At 41.5% G+C, this 22,095-nt stretch overlaps 1 protein-coding gene across 2 annotated transcripts in view; it reads right to left on the bottom strand.

Moving 5' to 3' along the window:
- Eda (ectodysplasin A) overlaps window positions 1-5,721 on the bottom strand; it is a 369,285-nt gene extending 363,564 nt beyond the window's left edge. For both annotated transcript variants that reach the window (XM_052171435.1, XM_052171436.1), the window contains exon 1: window positions 5,139-5,721. In XM_052171435.1, the coding sequence (XP_052027395.1) occupies window positions 5,139-5,534 (396 nt within the window). In that variant the 5' untranslated portion in view covers window positions 5,535-5,721. The remainder of the gene's footprint in view (window positions 1-5,138) is intronic.
- Window positions 5,722-22,095: the final 16,374 nt, after the last annotated feature.

The raw sequence follows: 22,095 nt of genomic DNA, 5'->3' as shown, positions 1-22,095 counted from the left end.
TCAAACTGGAAATATCATACATAGTTATTATTATGATAAGGAATGTATAAATTATGATATATTTTAACAACAGAACATACAAAGATAAATTTTAAAAATTCTCTCTTCAACAGTATGGTTACCACGAATATAGTGCTAACTGAAACCCACAATATTCAAAAGAATACATCTACCTGATTTCATTTATGTACAGTTCAAATGAAGAAAATAATTTCTGATAATAGAAGTGAAGACAGCCATTATCTTTGGAGAGTGAGGATGTCTTAGTGATAAAAATGGATACAATTAAGAGTTTACATAATGGTAAAAAAACATTGTATTTCTTCATCTAGGTGCAAGTAACATGAGTGTGTTCACTTTATAATATTTCACAAATGACACAATTATGAAGTGCACGTGTTTCTGTATTTGTGTTATATGTTAATAAAATGTAAAGAAAAAGAATAGAAATGATGGACTAAATGTTGGGTAATTACAGAGGAATCAGACAAAGATGGTTCTCTACAACAGCTGCGGTCAAAGGCAAAGGCTTAGAATGCTCTTAGGAATTAAATTTGCTTCAGAAATTCTCTAGTATAAAGAGATCTTCTCTATAACGTAGTTACAGATAAATTACACTTCATTTTTTTCACACGATCTAAGAGAGAAGGATTAGACCTAACAGCATATAAAACATCAAACAATATATTACACAAAACCCTTTAGTACCATCTTAGAGGAAAGGTGTGAAACTCGAAAATAGATCACACAGTTAGGACTCATTTCCACTTCACTTCCCAATTAGTTTCAAAACCAGGGAAACATACCAACTATTTACTCACCTAAGCAAAACTGACAGTTTACAGACTTAGCAGGACCAGAGAGAAGCAGACCTGTTGTTCTATAAAATGTCTTTGTTTTATATAAAAGCTACCTCAGTCCCAAAAACATTTCATTCAACAACTATATTTCTACTTAGCTTTAATGTAAAGAAAGGGAGATTATTAAGATGAAAATCAGTAACAATGACAGAATAATTCCCAAAGAGAATATGGTTGGTGACTTCCAGGAGTAAACTGATTGAGAATAAAAATGAGAGGGTCATTGTGATAGCTATTCATCAAAAGACTTAAATAAGATACTGGAAAGTATGCATTTAAACTCATGGGAAACTATTTTATCTAAATTCCATATACACAACTTGTGGGATCTGTTATGTTCAAACACGAATCACCCAGAATGATTTTCATATTAGGGATATCAAATCTTCGTATGCTAATGACATAGCTAGCTATATTCAACGAGTTATGTTGAGAATTAAAGCTGGCTTCTATGATATCACCTCAAATAATTAAGAATATACCTCAAATATCTCAAACAGTCCTGAATAAATTCCTATTGATCTGCTTGCAGTTTGGTTTATGAGATGCTACCTCTTTCTCTCTCAACAGAACTTTTACTAATATTAAAAGACATCTAATACTTATCTGTGTGATGGTGTTAGATCCCCTGGAACCGGAGTTTCAGGAAGTTCTATGATGCCATGTGGGTGCTGGAAATTGATCCCAGGTCCTCTGGAAGAGCAGCCAGTGCTCTTAACCTCTGAGCCACCTCTCCAGCCCCAACATCTAATAGTTAACACTTTATCTGCCACAGAGAAAGTTTTATTTATTGAGCTTAGATCATTAAATTGCAACAATATTACTCATCTCTCCTGATTTGGAAGACTTTGATCTCCTCTCTCTCTCTCTCTCTCTCTCTCTCTCTCTCTGTGTGTGTGTTTCTGCCCCCCCCCTCTCTCTCCCCGCGCCCCCCCCCCCGCTCCAGATTGGAAAAACAACAACTAGAAAATCCCGTTTTGATCAATTCAATTGGGTTTCTGGAGACTTATCAATCAGTTATAAGCTTTTTTTTTTTTTTTTTTTTTTTTTTTTTTTTTTTTTTGAGGAACAGTCATCAGAATTTTCTTTCTGATTATAGGCAAAAAAAAATTCATGTTTGATCTTAAGGGAAAAAAAGGTTTGTTTTGTTGTTGACACATTCCTGAGATTTTCCTCCATGTTTTGACATTTGAGAGGCATAATCATGACCAGACCTTCTCTACAGTGTGATCCAGTGATTTTTCAATGTTTTGAATTATTTGTTGTCAAATTCAGACCGTACTGATGCATCTCTAGCCCTTAAGTTAATCTTCACTAAGTATCCAGATGCAGCTACTCCTTCAGCTGAGGGAGACAGACCATAATTCCAGAAACTCTAATGTCAACATCTCAGTTTTTATGATCAGAAACCATGTCCCTACCTTTCCAAAATTTCACTTGATGAAAATTGCTTATATTCCTGCTTTGTGTCCTGAATTCTTTCCACATCCTGTTTGCTTTGTTTGTTTGTTTAATTCCAGTATGGTGTAGACACACCTTCAATGATTTCTGGAGTCTTTTCTTGAGTCATAATTAAGAGCCCACAGTCCAATCATCTCCTAAGTATGAATATCTTTACCTTTGCCTAAATATATGTATGACCTCACATAATGAAATGCCACTGGCTGTTCTGCTCACCATAGTTTAGTTGCATCAGTTTACCTTTAATCTTTCTAAATATGTTGGTAGGAAACCCAAATATAGTGCCCAGTAGAAGATGCTGGTTTTGTCTCTAGTCTTCTCTGTACAAGATTTGCTGTAAGGGCAGCTGTTTATGTTGGAAAACTAAAATGTAAAATAAGGCCTACATGGCCAAGTCCCACAAGGCTACTTACTTCCTTATTTATGAATCAGAATCTGTCAGCACAACTTAGAATTTTGACTGTCAGCAGATACTACGATTAAATGTCACTGAAAAACCAGCAGAGGGTGCAGCAGGGCACTAGAAATGTTACCCAAGATATAGCACAGCAATGTAAATCGATTAGCCAATCAACTTTTCCTTTATTTACTTACTCATTAATTTATATATTTTTGTTTGTTTACATATATGCCAAGGCTAATATCCTCAAAAGAAATGAGTTGAATCTGGGATAAAATTTCTTCAGTGGGCTAAAATTCTTCTGAAAGTGAAATTCAACATGAATAAGGAATACATGGTTAAATTTAGTCTGGCAAGAATTAGTTAGAGCAGAACAAAGTGACATCTTGTAAAAAGCCTACTGTGGAGCTTCAACCTGTTGTCCATTCATCCCCCTCCAAAAAATTCTCAGTAGACATGAGACTATGGAGGAATGCATACTAAATTGGAGGATGGGAGAGCGCCTTCATCCTAGTTTTGACTCAAACTAGGATATCTTGGGCCACTTACTTCTCCCTTGAGGCCTGTATATCCTCCAAAGGAATCAATAAAATAGATTCAGGTGGTACCTTACAATTCTAGGAAATGTAAATTCCAATTAATGCTAACAAATGTAAAGAACTAGTATCATTGCTTTGACTGCCCCAAAAGACTAAAAAAAAGAAAGACTAAAATAGACTAAAGGACAGCAGGTAAGAAGCGGTGCTGAAACACATAAGTATTTTTGCTACATCTGGGGGTAAGCAACTAAACACCACTGCAAAGTTGTGAGAGTCCCATGCCATCACAGAAGTTCTAGAACACTGCTCTCCTGCCAGTCTATAAACAGGGCTCTGTCCATCCTGATTGCCAAAAATCCTTGACCACCATTTGAGTAAAGAAGTTGAATTCCCTGATATCATTCATATATATATATATATATATATGCAGAATATCAATGTACAGCTAAGTATCTCTACTGGGATCCTGGGGAGGGTGGCAAATAAAAGATCCAGAGTCCTAATTAATTCTCATTTAGCCCCAGTGTTTAAAGTTTCAAGTATGAGAAGCCCGTCTGTTGATTCTCTTCTTTCATAAGCTGTTATATAAGTTTGAGTATCTGAAAGTTTGAGTGTTTGAAAGTCATTTTAGGTCTGGGGCAATTTTACAAAGTACCTTGTTAAAAGAAAGAAGGAAAGAAAGGAAAGAAAAGTGTCAGTCCTGACAGAGTATTGTTATGAATGTGATAGCTCTAAAGTGTACAACTTGGAAAGTCAAAGCAGCGCAAATAATGTTTAAAGAGTTGTGACAACAACTATGCATGTAGCACGAAACACTGAAGGCTCCTATGCCTCACCTCAAGTAAGTTACTTACACAGCTTGTCGTTTTCTCCAGAAGTTACAAATTCACCATTACTCTTTAACCACCTCAAAAAGATCCTTGGATGTTCTGCCTAAGATTCAAGTGTGAGACAGCTATGGCAACCACAAGAAGACTTAATAACAAGTACACAAAATTTGCTTGAATAACGAGTTAGAAAAACAACCAGGATAATGGTTTGCTAAAAGGGATACAAACCCTCTAAAGATTATAAAAAACAAAACAAAAATCCAACTTCCTGTGCCAAACGCAGCGATAATGAAAACTCTCCACACCCACTGCATCCACTGTACTCCATATACAAGAGTGTCAGAACCGGCATTCAAAGGGTGAGTTTTATTTCCATAGATTTTTTAAATTGCTGTTCAGAAGTTGTCTAGCAAGACGGCATATTTCTACCAGAATTCCTCAGGGGCGCCGATCCTAACTAGAACGCAGAGGAGAATCGGTCTCAAGTTGCAGGTAAGTGTGAAAAAGCTCAGGTCCTGGTCAGCGCTCAAGAACCCAGCGCTGAAAGTACAGTTAAAAGTTATTTCAACGGGCGTGGAACAGTTAGTACAGCTGTTTACAGCTCCAACTCCAAAGAGGAGCCTGCTAGTGCTGGCATCAGCTCGGGACACGAAGAAACAAGCACCACGGGCAGAGAATCTCACCAGGGGGCACGAGGGGCCAAGCTGCTCGCCGTTAGACGGCCACGGGGGCGGCGCAGGCACCTCCGCGCCCGGATGGGTGCGAGGCAGGCCAACTTTTCACGAAGCAGCCCACACCCCCCGGGGGCGGCGCGTGCAGGCTGGGCTTTCCAACTCCACGGGACCCGAGAGGGTCTAGATGAGCCAAGCCCGGATCTGAGAACAACCTGCCCTGGACAACTTCTCCCCAGCACTCCGGCCCACTCCCAGCTCCTGCCCTGGAACTTGGCTCTGAGTGGCAGAGTCCCCTGAGCCCTGAGGCCCAGGCCCCCGCCCAAACGAGCAGGGGAGGGGGCCTCCGAGGCCGCCGCCCCTCCTAGGTGACTCACCTGGTGCCGGTCCTGGGAGTCAGGGGGGAGTGGATCTTCTCCCGGTTCCAAAGGCTGCTGTTGAAAGGACGGCTGCCCGAGGTGGCGGGTGATGGGACCCACAGGGTCGAGGCTCCCAGGGCTGCTTAGGGTGCCAGAGGTGCCAGGAGCACCCGGGCCACCGAGGCGGGACTCGGTTCCCCGTTCCCGCCGCAATTCGGACCGCAACTCTAGGTAGCAGCACAGCGTCAGCAGGTGGAGGGCCAGCGAGAGGCCAAAGAAACCCAGGAAGAGGCGGCAGCTGTTCCCTTCGCCCGCCCGAGCAGGGGCCCCGCGACAGCCGCAGCCCTGGCTGCCCCGCTCCCTTGGCGCTGCCGCAGGCAGGGGTTCCCTGCGCTCTACCTCGGGGTAGCCCATGGCCTCCAGAGACAACCACTATCTGAGGCCCGGGAGCCTCTGCCTCTGTCTCAGTCCTTCACGACCCCTGACAGGCGACTACTGTCCTGCCATCGGCTGGGGGCTGCAGGGACCCGTTCCTGAGCGACGGTGGCTGGGCGGGACAGAACAGGGAGCAGCCGCATGTGCAGCTCCACTCCGAGGGGTGGGAAAGGGAGGAGGAGGGGCGGGCGAGAGGGGCGGCGCGGCCCGAGAGGGAACCAGGGAGGAGGTCCTCACCTACCCCGCCCCATGCCTCAAGGGGCGTCGGGGACGCCCAACCACGGGCCCGCCAGGCCTGGCCGCCCCGCCCCCTGCCGTTCCACTCGGGCCTCCAGCCGTGGGGCGGGGCCTGGGGGCGTGGGGGTTCACCTCTGCCTGGCAGCCCCACCCAGCTCTTCCCGCTTGCCCCGTTGCAGTTGGTGAGTGCCGCTGTCGTTCATCTCTGGACTCCACCCCGGTTTAACCCTTCAGCGCCGCTATGGGGGAGGGCAGGAGGGGGAGGCTGAGAAGAATTTGGGAACCTTGGAAAGAACGTGGAGAAAAGAAAAGGGGGCAGAAACTAGCATTAATAGAAATGTTTGCAATTAACTGCAGTTGCTAATAACATCATCCAGTACTTATCTGTTGCTTTCAATCTTCAAAGCGTTTAACAGACGTTAAACTAATTAAAACAGTTCAGGGTTTGGAATGAAACCATGCCTGCTGTGTTTGCAATTCAATGGCTCGCCAGAAGAAAAGGAGACCTAGGAGCCTGGGAGCCAAACAGACTGGGAACCGGGCAGCCTCACTCCTAAAATGAGTCTTGGGGCACAGTCTGAGGATAGAGAGGGTGCCTAGTGCCAAGTAAAACTGAAATGATGCTATCCCTTGAAGGCTAAAACCGTTTCCTGGGATTTCTTGATATATTAATTCATTCAACAGATATGCATTGATCCCTTTCACAGTGCAGAAAGTACTGTATGAGAGAACCTACAGCCAAAAGTTTATCTTCTTCCAGAGCTGCAGAAGTTTGGGAAGAATTTGAGCCTTTGAGGAGCAGGTGGGGAAACTGAGGGTCATAATGAGGTGAATTTTTACAGGGGTGGTCCACAGCATGGCCAGACACTATTGGCATCTGTACTCGCAGGCAACTGTTCTGGCCTCTCCACCCTTCCCATGCTTCCCCTGGAGTACTCCCTGGGGTAAGTTCAACAAGTCAGCCAAATGTTCCAGATGTACACTGCTGCAACTGCAGCATCTTCAACAGCTGCACCAATCAGAAACAGGGTCAGAGGAAAAAAATGGCAAATGTCAGAACAATAGACCTGGAAATGAAGGATGGAAAAGATTAGTTGTCAAAAGTCACAATTGACAAGCATTAGTAGTAGTCTCCGATTGTAGAGAACTAAATAGCTGTAGCAGAGCAAACATCCACTTTTTTAGCCAGTAGGTAACACTCATTTCTATGTAATTGAGAAATGAATAATTAGCAATTTTATTAACTTGAAGCAAGCATAGTAAAAGCCACTGGGGAAGCTCAGTGATGCGCCAGAGCACGTAAGGCTAGGCCTGAGACCTAGGCTCCTGAGGGCGAAGAAAAACACAGAAGGATATAGAAAGGAGACAAAAGAGGAATGAAACCAAAAGCATATGGTGGAGAGGTCAGTGCAGAGAGCACAGGGGTCATAAGCTTTAAATATATCAGCCGCAGACATGTTTTCTTTCATAGCCTAGTGAATGGCTTCAGTGCTTCATAAACATCTTTTTGTCCTCTTTTTAACCTTTACCCATGAAACAGAACGTTTGCAAAGGATCTCATCATCACACAGATAAGGAGAAAAAGAAAGGCTTGCAACAGCGGCTCTCAAGATCTACTTGTCCAGACCAGGAATTCTAGATGCTAGGAAAACCGCCAAGCTGATTTACCTTAATTATCACAGCCAGGGTTATTGGAAAGAATGCTAGAGCAGAAGTCAGGGGGCGTCACTCTAGCACTAGTTTGTTGGGTCACTCTGAGCAGAGGGAGTGGGGAAGCATGAGTTGGTTTCTCCAACTGGGAAATGAAGGGTTTAAACTGTAACGGCTATTACACTGTGCCTTATCAGTCTCATCACGGGCTGTGTTGACTTTATTGTGCACACAGTTTAAAGAGGCTATCTTCTTCCGAAATGAGAGTGAGATAAATGGCATCCGGCTTCTGAGGGTGGTGGGAGTGGTCGTGACTGCTGATGCTCAAGGGCTCTTAAGTGGTCCCTGCTTCCCATGTTCTACCAACTTTTTAAAAATTTATCACTGTGTGTGTGTGTGAGTGAGTGAGAGAGAGAGAGAGAGAGAGAGAGAGAGAGAGAGATGAGGAGCTCACATGCCACTGAGCACATGAGGAGGTCAGAGGACAGCTTTGTAGAATTTCTTTTCACTTTCCACCTTAACATAAGTTCCCAGGATCAAAGTCAGCTCATCAGATTTGTGACTGTAGAGCAGCAAACGCCTTCATCTGATGGGCCATCTGACCGTGCCCCTTTTCTTTTAATAAACTGAACCAAGAAAAACTTCCTCTAGAAGCTTTCAGAACTGCATTTGACCTAGGACATCATTTTGATTCCCAAGAGTCAGAAAATAAGACCTCATATACATTAGAAATATCACAGTGAGCCAGGGGCTGAGAAAAATGCATGTGGTTATCAAAATTATCATATTAATGAAGTGCTGTGTATTGAACCTAGACGTTTCACATTCAATAGGCAGGCATTCTAACACTGAGCCACGACCCCAGGCCACAAGTTCCCTTTTATTAATCCGTTGTGTTTTGATACATTGCCTCACTCGCTTCTCTGTTTCCACAGAGCCCTGTCCCCTACAGCATAAGTCTTAAAACGATAAACCTATGGACCACATTCAGCAAACAGATGTGTTGTGTTTGGTGTACTATTGACTAAAACTTGGAACTGAAAAGAAAATTCAATTCTAGCATTTAGAAATCTGGAGGTTTCACATTTTTTAGAATGCTGTTTTCCTACTTTTCTAAATATAAAAACAACAAAAAAAAAGTCACAAGACCTGTTGACATTAGATCTGCATTCCCATATGGCTACACCCAGCTAAAACTGCCCCTTTGAGTAAAATAGGAAAATAACGTTCTATATAGCCTCTCTTACCCCCTGGACTCTGGTCTTCAATTCTGCCCTTGTCAGACACTTGACTTACTTGCATGGGCTCCTTGGCCAGGATATAATCTGCCATTCTAACATTATTTGCTAACCTGCAAAGAAGCTATGCTACCACATTGCTAAATTCACTCTCACTTCCCAAGCTAGTATTTTTAACCAGGAGTATCCCCCACCCCCTCCAAGCCTTCAAGAATCAGTGTACATATTCCCTTTACTACAGCCTTATAACTTTTTTGTGCTTTCATTGCACATTGAACATACATACCTTAATGATATCAAGTAAGTCATATTTTATTTCATATGGTTTTCTCACCATGAAACCAAACTTCTTGGTGATAAAAATCATGCTTTTCCAATTTTCTTCTTCTCAGAACCTACTCTAGTACCGGCCATTCAGTTGGCACCAAAATGTTGTCAACTGAATACACATGAAGTCATCTACAATGAGCTAGATTACCTAGAATTCCAAAGAAAGGAACTTGTTCATGAGGCATCTGGGAGTACTACTTAAAAAGCATCCCCCTGGGGCCCGAGCTGCATAACATATATGGAAAGATACAAGGAACATAAAACCACATGACAGGGCTAGAGATGTGACTCAGTAATATAGCATATGCCTAGCATGCATGAGGCCTTAGGTTCCATCCCCAGCACCAGCAATACGAGGAACAATACTCAGGGCTAGATCAACACTTTGTCACAGAATACACCACCACCACCACCCAGCTGCCTCGTTGGCCTTTCTTTCCCACTGAATTTCCTGTGTTTGATTCTATTGGCCTAACATTAAAACAATAGGAATTGACAAACCCTAAACAATAATATTAAGTAAGTTGACAAACCAGGTAAGGGTGCTGCATGTTTGGAGTTGCAGATATTTGGAAGGTTGAAATAGAAGAATCACTTGAGCACAGGAATTTCAGGAAAACCTAGAAAACATAGTTAGACCCACATCTCAAAAAGGCAAGAAAAATGTGAATGCCCTTCAACTAAGTGGAATGGGCTAAGGAATTGGATATTAATGGATATTAAATGCTTAGTAGCTATGGTTAACCCACAGAAAAAAATAGCTGGCATAGAAATCAGAGGTGCAACTATCCTGCACTTAGTGAGTACAGGTAGCTGAGGGGAATTATGAGTTTTTGGAGATAGATTCTCATTTGAATCTTAGATTATTTGCTTCTCAGTTATTTGATTTAATGCAAGTGATTTTCGTTTGTCTTAGACCACCTCAGTTTTCTCATATGGAAAATAGAGATGACATTAGATACTTTTAGAAGAGATGCTTTGTCAGATAGCTGTGCTTAAGTGGGATGTGTGGAAGAGGGAAGAGTTTTGCTCTACTCTCTCAGGGCTTTCGGTAATTGAGCCTATTAAATAAACTGACAGCAGGCAGATTAGCAAGAGAAAATGAATGCAAAATGTATGATGTACAAAAAGGCATAGACATGAAAGAAAATGCATGTCAAATATGCAATGAGATTTAGAAATTTATCTATCCTCATCATAAGGGAGATGGAGGCAAATGGAGAAAACTAAGGAGATTTTTCAGAAGAAAAGTGAGTCCTGAGGGGGAAAAGGTGGTGACAAAGTTCCTCTGGGTATGATCCTGAACTCCAGGGTCCACTCCAGTGATAACTGTTTAGTCAGCCACAGTTGCTGAAATTACCAGAGAAGTGATTCAAGACAATTACATTCCTCTTGGAAAACATCTTTGCAGAAAAGTTCAGTGGGAGTCCCTCCCTATAATTATTCCTAAATAGCATATTAGGTGTATGACATCCTTCAGATCTATTTGTCAAAGTTTATCAGATCACACACACACAGAGACACACACAGACACACACAGACACACACACACAGGGAGAAACCCACAGACACACAGACATACACACACACAGACACACAGAAACACACACACACACACACATGCCATATATGTGGATTTTACCAAAAAGGAATCAGAGAAACCACATATAGCAGTTCTCAAGGACATGGTAGAAATACAGAAAAGTTACATAGTTTACAGAATTTGTACTTATCAAATGCTAGTCCCCTTTTATGTATTAAATGTATTAAATTTTGAAATAGTGTATTCACTACCCTCCCCTGACTGTTTGATGTGATTATCCATCTTCTTTGTATCCATTTTCTTTCAGATGTCTAATGGACACCTCAAACTCAGAATACCCAAAGCATGGCTTTCTCTCCAAAAATGTGTTATGCTTTGGTATTCTGTAGCTCACTCAATGGCAACTCTGTTCTTCCATTGCTCATGGAAAACAACAACAACAACAACAACAACAACACCCCTTTGAGACCATCCTTGAATGCCTTACTCCCTGTTAGTGAATGGTGTCATTTATACCTTTAAAATATATCCAGAGTCTGCTCATTTCTCACCACCTTCCTGTTATCACCCTGGTCTATACCCTTAATGCTGTGTCACTGGGATGACACTTGGACTGCTAAAGCCTTTTACCAAGCCCTTTTGTTTCTCCCGCTCTACAACATATTCCCTATAAAGTCATTCTGTTAAAGTGATGTCAGTCTCCACTGCATCAAATCCTCCCATGTCTCACTGGTTTTCTGAGTGCTTACCTTGGTCTACCTTATCTAAATACTCAACTTATTTATGGGCTCCTGTCCTAATACTTTTCTTCCTGCTTACTGTGTTAGTTAACTTTCCTGTTGCTGTGATAAAATACCATGACCAAGGCAACTTATAGAAGGATGAGTTTAGTTGGTCTTAGTTCCAGAAGAATTATCTATAATGGAAGGAGAGGCATGGCAGCAGTAAAGCAGGGCAGAAAACTGAGAGTTCACGTGTTCAATAGCAAATAACAAGCAAAGGGAGAAAACGGGAAGTGGGGCAGGCTATAAACTCTCAAAAGCTACCCCCGTGGCACAGTTCTTCCAAGTAAGTCTCTACCTCCTAAAGGTTCTACAACCTTTAAAGGCAGTGTCCCTAGCTAGGGACAAGTGTTCAAATACATGAGTCTATGGGAGACATTTATCTTCCAAAGCACCACACTTACCCTGTTCCAAATATGTTAGGACCTTTACTGTTTCTTAAACCACTGAAGTATGCTGTCACTTAAAAATCCTTCCATCTGTATTCCCTCCTTGCTGGAAAGCTATTATCCCATATAGCTACATGGCTTCTTCCTTACTCCAGGTCTCTTCTAAGGTGTCACCTAATAAGAAATCTTTTATTGACCAATGTTCTAACATGCTCTGTTCTCTCTTTTACCATTTGACATACTGGATATTTATTGATCGTGAGATTCTTTTGCAGCCACAAATAAAATATCAGTTCTATAACAACATAGATTTGTGTTTAATTTTGGGCATTGCTGTCTTAGAGTGTCCTTGCTGTGAAGAGACACCATGACCAAGGCAACTCTTATAAAGGAAAACACTTAATTGGGGATTGCTTACAGTTTCAGAGGTTTAGCCCATTATCATCATGGTGGGGAGCATGGCAGCATGCAGGCAGACACCAAGTTGGAGGTGCAGAGAGCTCTACATCTTGATCTGAAAGCAGCTAGGAGGATACTGCCTTCCGCAGGCAGATGGAAGGTCTGGATTACACTGGCCAGACTTGAGCATACATATGAGACCTTAAAGCCCTATCTTGACAATGATACACTTCCTCTAACAAGGCCTGCACCTCCTAATAGTGCCACTTCCACACAGTCCAAGCATATTCAAGCCACCACAATTGCTTTCCCTACAAGACAGTGCATGTCATACAATAGGCTCTAAATAAACTTGTGTTGATGCGATGAATAAATTCTCTTATGGGAGCAAAGGGAATGAGGCTGGCATGGTCAGGCATTTTGCTAGACAGCCAAGGACTTTTTCCAAAACAGTGATGCAGAAAGAGATAACTGTCTCCTTGTAGGTGGCACCTCCTCTGAAGAAAAGAGTGCTCAGGGCCACACCAATAACTAAAAGAATGGATGGAGGTGAGGAATGTTTGCTTAACATTCATCTCCTGTGTGACATCATTTCTCATTAACTTCCATGTGAGTATCTATTAAAGTTCTTTCAACTATGAGAAAACCAAGGTTCTCAGGGATAAAATCATTGGTACAAATCCCCCTAGATTAAGTGGTACAACATGAATTTGCATCTATGTCTGATTGGAACAAAAATCCATCTTCTGTCCTCAAAATTACCTCCCACCTATTATCAGATCCCTAATAAGCTTCATAGAGAGAGCTAGGCATGCAAACTATTGGAGTCCTGGAGGGGTAGAGTGATAAGCCAGCTTGAAGTCAGAGTCTCTTTTGCCTGTCCACTGTTGCCACCATCTTTAACCTCCAACTCCAAGGCTATCATGCATACTATCCTTAGATGAGTATACTCAGATAGGAGTTATATCCGGTCATCTTCCTATACAACAATCCTTAGTAACTTCCCATTGATGACAGAACAGTGATCTGGCTCCTTGGCCTGATATCTAAGCTCTTCATTTGACCCTGAGCTCCTTTTTCAGCTGTGTTGCCACTCAGTAGGCCTCTGCAACTGCTGCCTCTGGGGCTCTCACTATTCATGAACAAGTGTCTACATCCCCACTTCTTTGTCTTACACTGTCCCTTTTCAGTTTCCATTCTCCTCTTTGTCTCCTTCCTATCATCTCCTCTACCTATTTGGAAAGCAATGCATTCTCCATTTTTCAATTCTATACTGATAATTTTCTTTTTTTTCTTGTGTGTGTGTGTGTGTGTGTGTGTGTGTGTATGTGTGCGTGTGTGTTGTACATGCATGCACACTATTGTGGGTGTGCATGTGTGTGTCTCTCTGTGTGTTTTATGTGTATAAATGCTTGCACCAGCAAATGTGCATCTCTATATGGAAACCCATGTCAGGTGCCTTCTGGAATCACTCTCCATTTTATTTATTAATGCAGGATCTCTCCATGAGCCAAGCGCTCTCTGATTCCTGTTACTCCAGCTAGCTAGCTTGCTTGGAGATGCCCTATCTCCTTTTCAGGTGCTGGGATTATAAGCAGCCACCAGACCTTCCCATCTTTTTACATCAATTTGGAGAATTTGAACTGTAGTCCTCATGGCTGCATTGACATTACTCTATTCACAGAGCTGTTTTCCTCAGTCCTTGTCGATTACATTTCATTGTTTACATTTATGATGTATGTTGTAATAATTCAGGTCATACATGCTACATATGATAGTCACATGATAATGAAAGTTAGCATTTCTTCATCCTTAGGCCTCATCCACAACCTAGCTCATGCTCTACTTTCTGACATGGCCTGCCTGCCTGCAGTATTCTCCACCAGGACGCCCTGCCTGGACAGCTTACCTGCCACTCACAGCATGCTATTCATGATTGCTAATTCATCCCCACTCTGTGCAAGTGCCTCATTTCCCCATCATACCTTCAATTCTCCTTGAAGGACAGGACCCTGTCCTAGCCCCCACAGGGCCTACCTCAAGCCAGGGCTTACCAAATCTTTGCTAATGGATTAAGCACTCTGCACAGATGAATTTTAAGCAGGGTTTTGAAGGCAAAAGTGGTCTGGGTTTGACAGAAAGAAGACAGCTGCTCTAGGTGGAAGTCTCAGTAAAATAAAATGCTAAGCACATTTATATAAGCAAGGCAGCCAGGAATATTTAGAAAAAAATTTAAACACACACTTAACAAAGGAGGCAGAACAGCAGATCTTTTATTCAATGGAAGAAATGACCATAGTCATAACTGACAAAGAAATGTTTGCAGAAATCCACAAAGAATGATAAGGATATAAAAATTCCTCTTGCTATAAACAAGCAAGGAGGCACAACATGGAATACTTTTTTATGATAACTTTGTGGCTACTCATGAGCGGATGAGCATATGGGGAATTCTCACTCCCTAAGAGGCATTGTTCATTCAAAAACAGAAAGCCTTATTGGTGGCAGAATGTCATTTGCATCTATGTTCTCAGCAATGCTTTTCAGCCCCACTGTTCAGGCCATCAAGCAGCATTAAAACACACACTATGAATTATTACACAGGGACCTGCTACATTTATATCAGGCTTAGAAAGAGACTTCAGATTATGTTTTAGTGGAGTGGGACTTTAAGGGGAAATTTACAGTGGGTTTTTTGTTTGTTTGTTTGTTTGTTTCACAGTTTCTTCTATTCAGAATAACTGTGTGTGGCACATAACCCATTATGTCTGATTTAACACGAAAGAACATGAAGCTCAGAGAAGTACTGATTCACCTAACGTCACATAGTCAGTAGCCTTGAATTTTAGCCTGGGGTTCACTTTCCTACTACACTGTGGTGTTCATTTATCACACTTGTGTTTGTATAGTCTATCTGACCAAAGCTCTTATTGATTTTTTCCCCATGATCTGAATTTTTCAGTCATAGGTAATATGAAACTTACCCCAAGGATCTGAGCTGCAGAAGTCAAGCTTTCTCCAGGAACTGATCTTAGTTCTATAAGAAACACCTAAAGGCATCTGAAGTTGTAATAACTATCCCAATTTCAGCACAGCTCAAAACAGACATGTCAAAACTAATTTTTCTAAAAAAGTATTGACCCCTCACTTGGGTCCATAGGTAACAAAAAGAAGTATATAAGTCTGACATCTTTGTCTTCATTTTGTTTCTGTCTCTTTTACTTTGCCTGGCTTCAGAGACAAGTCATTGTACTGAACCTGCAGTTATCTTGGGTTTTAGGGACAGTAAAACTCACAGGAGACACTATTCCCACAAGAAGAGAACACTTATCTCTAAGGGCAAGTTTGCATCCCCAGTAACTAACGGATTAACAATTTGACATTTTATCAGACCACCTCACAGGACAGACTAGCTGAGACAGCATTTTAATTTGTTTCTATAATTAACACCATAAGCAAAATCAATTTGGGTAAAGAATTTATTTTAGCTTACAGCTTATATTCTATTATAAAAGAAAGCCAAGGCAAAAAGTCGAAGAAGGAACCTGGAAGCAAGAGCTAAAGCAAAGACCACAGAGGAATGATGCTTACTGGCTTCCTCCCAAATTCATGTTCAGATACATACATTTTATATAGCCCAAGCCTACCTGTCTAGGGAGGACACTGCCTACCATGGACTGGGCCTTCCCACACCAATCATCATCAATAATAATAATAATAATAATAATAACACACTGGCATATCCATAGGCCAATGCAATGGAAATAAATTCTTCAGTTGAGGTTACCTCTTTTCAGATAACTCTAGATTGTGTCAAATTGTCAAACACTAACCAGCACAGGGACTAATGGGTTAAGGGTGGGTGTACCACTTAATTATAAATGGCTCTTGACCCCTATTGAAATCCAACTCTTATGTCTTTCCCACCAGACTTGGGGACATTGGACCTATTTACAATTTCCTCTTTGTAATGTGCTACACTGAATTAGTCTTTCTCTACTTTTCACCACTGGGACAAGTGGCTAAGTCTAGCTTGTTGGGAATGCTAAAGCCCAGACTTTCATTCCATAGAATTCTCCATTTAGATAAATGAAGTGTTAATATTGAGAGACTTAAGTATTCAGCTCACCCAAATGTAAGAGGACACATACCAGGCATCAGCATTAAGTGTTAGAGACAAGAATACAAAGAATAATCAATATACATATTTTAAAGAGAACTTGGTTTTTCGTAAATGTAATTTCACAGAAGAGTGTCTTGAACTGGTCTTGTTACCCCACCACAACCACTATCACCAAACTTCTGAGCTGGGCCAAATCACTGGGATATTTCTAGGATCTAGAAGTGCTAAATCTTACCACTTTCAGGAGCACTTTGAAAAACAAGATCCAAATTATCCCATTCAAATAATTGCCTGGGCCAGCAAGATGGCTTAGTAGGCAAAGGCATTTGCTGCCAAGATTGAGTTCCTAAGTTCCATCCCCAGAATTCTCGAGGTGTAAGGAGAGGACCAACTCCAACTTCTGCCTTCTCTCTTACACACACACACACACACACACACACACTCCTTAAAAATACTGAGAAAGGAGCTGAAGAGGTGATTCATTCATTAAAGGTAATACTTCACATTTAAGTTGCTGAGAAAACTAGCCATCATAGGTTGAGAAACACTAAGAAGGTAGCCCCCTGTATAGAGTTTAAGCAATTTTCTTGTCTTCCTAATGCTTGCTGAAGGCTCAGAAAGAATTGGGTAAACTCTCTGGCTCCTGAAAATATGGAATTTGTAGAAGCTTAGGTTCAAGATGAACAGTTAGTACCTAAATACAAGCTCCAAGTTGAACTTGAATCTTAGCTATCAAATGTTTAGCAATACAATTATACTTTTGTACAATACATATAAATCAAATGATAGGATTGGGATGGATGAAAGAAGGTATGACAGAATTTGTAACATGCAAAATATTATCTAAGTATAATATATTAAAGTAATAATGTAATCTGTAGTCTCTTTCTGGACCAGATGTCTACGTTTCTTGGCATGTTTTTTAAAAAGCCAAAATACCACAAATAACAAAGTAGCAAGGTGATTTTATTAAAAAGCAAAAATAAAAACAACAGAATGGATACATTGCAAGAAAACACTACACCATCTGAATTATAGGACTCAAGAGTACTTCATTACTGGGAAGGAAGAACAAGTTGCTAGGGATGGAGTGTAAGTGCTCTGCTCTTTGATTGACAGGCATGGGTTATGTTAATGCTCAATGTGTATGTCCTTTCCTGTGATGCACCTGATTTTAATCATTTGCATACACAATCATGCAAAGGCATACGATTTACATTAAGTAGAAAATTTTCCCTGAAAGTTCATTGTGAGGCCAGATGTGTTACTCATTTCCCTACAACCAGTTTAGATGGGATTGGTGCTTTTCACTGAGTTCAGGATGGATTTGTTCACCAAAGGTGAGTTACTAAGGAGTTGCTAGAGATAAGCAACTCATTGCATTGTCTGGAATGCGTTATACCTGCCACTTAATGTAGGTCAGAGCCCAAGGTTACTAAATGAATTTCTGTGAAACGTGTGTGTGTGTGTGTGTGTGTGTGTTGCTCAAGTCAAGTAGAGTCCCAGGTTGCTAAGCTTCCTTCATGCTTCCCTGACTCAATAGCTGTCTTGTATTGAGTACCTACTATGGTACCATTTGGGAAAAAGTTGTAGTTAATATTACTTGATCTTCAGAAATAACCTTAAGGGTATATTGTTCTTTTTGTTGAAAAATAAAGGCTCTGTGAAAAGTAATATGTCTAACCCATATGGCAAATGACAGTGCTATGATTCAAATCTAGATCTGTCCTGATTCAAAAGTCCACATTCTTTCCACCATGGTATGAGGAACAGTTTTATTTTTCATACTCAAAAATCCAAGAAAAAGCTGAGGAGAGGGCTCATTATGAAAAACCATTTGCCACACAGGCATGATGACTGGTGTTTGATCCCCAGAAACCATGTAAAATATTGCATGTGTTTGCATGCACCTATTATCCCAGAGATCACTCATTGAGGTGAGAGGCAGACAGGTGTCAAGCTTGTGAGCTAGATAGCCTGGAGTATTCCCCACACTGGAACATTCAAAACAGACACTTCCTCAACAAGGTGGAAGGCAAGAACCTCCTTCTTAAAGTTGTTCCTAGACCTCCACCTTTGGACAATAGCATGCGTGCACACACAGTTACTTACTTACTTATACACACAAGAAAGAAAAGTAATAAATTTAATATGTTAATTCAAAGAATAAGTTCTTCATGATGCTTAATATGAAATTATGTTAGATGGTGGTATTATTTCCCCACCCCTGTATGATCTTGGAGTCTAATGGTAGGTGCAATACGGAACCAAAGTCAAATTAGATCTCTGAAGTCATAAAAACTAAATAAGAAAACTCCAACTCCAGAAAGTAAAAACTCCAAAGATTGCACAAGATACAGCCCAAAAGAAATGTTGGCTTGTTCCTGGGGCACTGGAATTGTAGCCTGAGTGTGGACTAGTAAATGTAGCTCAGCAGTGGAGAGCTTGCCTGGCATGCTACAGGTTGCATCCTTAGTACTGAGGAGGGGAAGAATCATGGTGAGGAGGTGGGGTGAATCATCTCAGGGGCTTTATATTTGTTCTTTTATTTGTCCATATGTTATTTCATTCATGCATCCACCCACATTTCAGAGAGATTTGAGTATCAGTTTACTTCTGTACACTGCGTGAACTAATGGATAAAATACCAGGAGGCCAAATCCAGCATCCCATAAACCTACAGCCGTCCTGACCATCATCTTAAGCCTTCTTTTCATACAAGTTCATTTCAGTCAATTTAAGGATTTTGTTTTGCCTGTGGGAACTTCTATCCAATTAACACTGGTAACACAAGCTTTGCTTGACTGAAAGGTGCCTTACATGCTGGCTGCTGAAGAAGAATCTTCCACAAACTCCTTGGCTAGGAGACTGCAAACTAAGCTTTAGCTGGCAAATGAAAACAGGATGCACTGAGACAGGAGTTGAGACATTAAACCCACGCCTTGTGGGGAAAGCTGCCCTTTGGAATGTGCCAAATTCTTTAGGAGCAGAGAGACTAGCCACCTGAGAGAGGAGACTTATCAGAAGCTGGACCCTTAGACTTAAAACCCCAACCCTGCAACACTAGACACGACACCCCAAGTGCATCAGGATCCTGCTTTCTTTAACTTATTGAATGAAAAACAAAACCAAAAAACCCGACATTTTCAAACCCATTTTCTCATCCTCTGTTCAAGGGGTCAGACATCATGAAAAGCCCTATGGAGACCAACTAGTCTACCCAAGTATTTTTCAAAACAGAAACGAAAGCTTTCAAAAAGCCTTATGTTAACAAATGTGCTGGGCTACAACTCAACCGGTTCTCTCTGTCTTTTATCACTCAAGAAACTACTTTACATACCTACATAAGACAATTTTTAAGTCTTTTTCAAAACACATGAGTTACTCCTGTTTCTGTTTCCTTTCAGCCTTCAGAAGCAGGAAGTTGAAATCGAGTAGAGACTTCTGACCTAGCTTCTGACTTCTAGTCCCTTTCCTACCAACTCTGACAGTTTGCTCCAATAGTCCTTATCCTTAACCTTTCCCTGCATCTGATTCCTGTGCTCCACCAGATGAGCATTAAGTTCTCCTTTTCCCTCTGCCTTTTCTGATCACGCTACCAAAAAGGAACTTTGCAACTGACCATGATTCTTTAATTAGTAACTTTTCTTCTTCAAGTTGGCACCTAAATGTGCTCCTAAAAATCTGAAATTTAAGGAGAAAATAGAATGTTTCATGTACAAATAGTTTGTATAAATGCCTTTGGAGGAAGCTGAAGATTGGAATACTCAAGTTACCTGGCTAAAATGGAGTACTGGTTGGACTTCGATGTTACCATTGTCGCTCTGAAAGTCTTTCAAAAATACTAGTTATGTTGAACCGATCATGGTGAACTGAGCTGATCTTTCCTGTCCAGACAAAAGAGCCAAAGGATAGGCCCCACTTGGGCCAGTAATTCCTTGCACAAAGATAATCTAGGGTTAAAGATTAAGTGCTTAGAGGTTAAAATCATGTCTCTGGTGAAAACAGAAAAGAAACACATGTAGACATTTTAACTCATAACCCAATGATAGAAACCATGAGATGGAACCAGTTCAGAAAAGAACTCAAAAATGAATGGATTTTCACATTAAGGGAAAACTGCACTATGTCCATGAGACAGAAATGCATTGCACTATATCATCGTGAATTCCTTTGCATTTCTGTGAATAAGAACATTTTACGTTGTTGTTCTCGGTTGTCTACAACTTATAAATTGTTAAATAGTTCAAGGCCAATGGGAGGCCCAGATAACCTTGAGGAATGCACCAGTCAGAACATCCAGTAATCGGTTTTTGCCCATTTAGTCTTTCACAATTTTCTCTGACACAGGAAAGAACTGTTGTAATCAGTCTGCTTTTAGGTCAGCAGGCCGTGTAACCCTTGGGGAACAGGTTAGGGATAGCAGCCTAGATGTTGGCCTAAGAAAACTGCTGGAAGGGTAATTTGACACTTAAAAGAGAGTTAACAATGCCCAAGATGGATTAAAGAAACCAAGGGTGGTTTGTCCAAAGCCTCAGGAGCTAGGAAATCTGACAAGTGGAGAGATCCACCCATGAGACTGAAAGCAGCTGGTGATGGGTCGACAGGCTCTGCTTAAAGGAAAACACATGTCTCTCCCCTTGTCTACTCTCACAGAGCCCAGCAAAGACATCTGGTTGAAATACACCTTGATCCTTGCCTGGCAACAGAGTACAAATAAATACAATCATCGTGAACAGGCTCACTGGGAACTTCAGGAACACACTAGGGAGGATCGTGAAGAATTCTGTCATTTTTCTCTTACACTTCACACGTTGTGTAACTGATTTTCTATTTACTGCCCATCCACCTTTGAGTTTTATGTATGTCTGAAAACCAGTAGAGGCACCCAAATCAAAAGCAAGCCAGAGGGGTTTTGTTGATGGTTTTCTCTTTTCTTCCAGAGTATTCATCAGCTTCCCTTCTTTTGCTCAGCTTGAGTATACCTGGCATGTGGCATTACTTGTGTAGTATGGAAGAGTAAATGTGTGTGTGTGGGGGGGGGGGTGGTAACCTGAACTCTGTGACCCTTTTATACCTGTCACCTTTGGTATTCCAGCACCAGCCCACAATCTTAGGCAGCTGTAAAAGACAAATAACAGTTCACAACACACACATACACACACACACACACACACACACACACACACACACACACGTTAAACACAAGCACTGCAGTAGCTTGGGTGGGGTGATATATACTTTGTCATCAAAGCAGTTGGAAGGTGGATGCAGGAATTCTGGAAGCTTGAATCTGGGGTCCACAGCAAAACCTTGTCTTAAACTTTTTTGTTTTAGATGGGCTGGTAGAGTGAACGGCTCGGCAGATTAAAGCATTTGCCAAGTTCCTGAGTGCAATCCCAGCACCCACATTGAAGGATGAAAACTGACTCCCAACACCTGTGTGCCTTAGTTTACATGTAGGGAAGCACGAACACATGCATAAAATTGAACTGACACACCAGCAAACTGCTTTCAAAATATCTATACTTATACCTATAGACACAAGCTTCAATCCGAGAAGTCTCTCACAATGAACAGTAAATGAAGAGATTTGTGGCTGCCCAAGACACTGAAAATAAGTGACACATGTGGACCAAGCCTTAAGTCACTTGTACCACCCACAGCTCATCAAACACCATGTTGTAGCGAGTAGACAGGAACTGGAGGATAGACAATGGCTGTGAGATGCCATCCCCTAGATTCCATACAACCTGCTGCAATCATTAACCCACCTCAACTTTGGTTCCTACACTGGGCCCACTCAAGACAAGCCCTATCAACAATCAGTCAAGGAAGGGGGAGGGGTT

This window comes from Apodemus sylvaticus, chromosome X, assembly GCF_947179515.1.
Source record: "Apodemus sylvaticus chromosome X, mApoSyl1.1, whole genome shotgun sequence".
Classification (NCBI taxonomy): domain Eukaryota; kingdom Metazoa; phylum Chordata; class Mammalia; order Rodentia; family Muridae; genus Apodemus; species Apodemus sylvaticus.
Note: the sequence above shows the minus strand (reverse complement) of the source record. Positions and strands in the feature narration are given on the sequence as shown.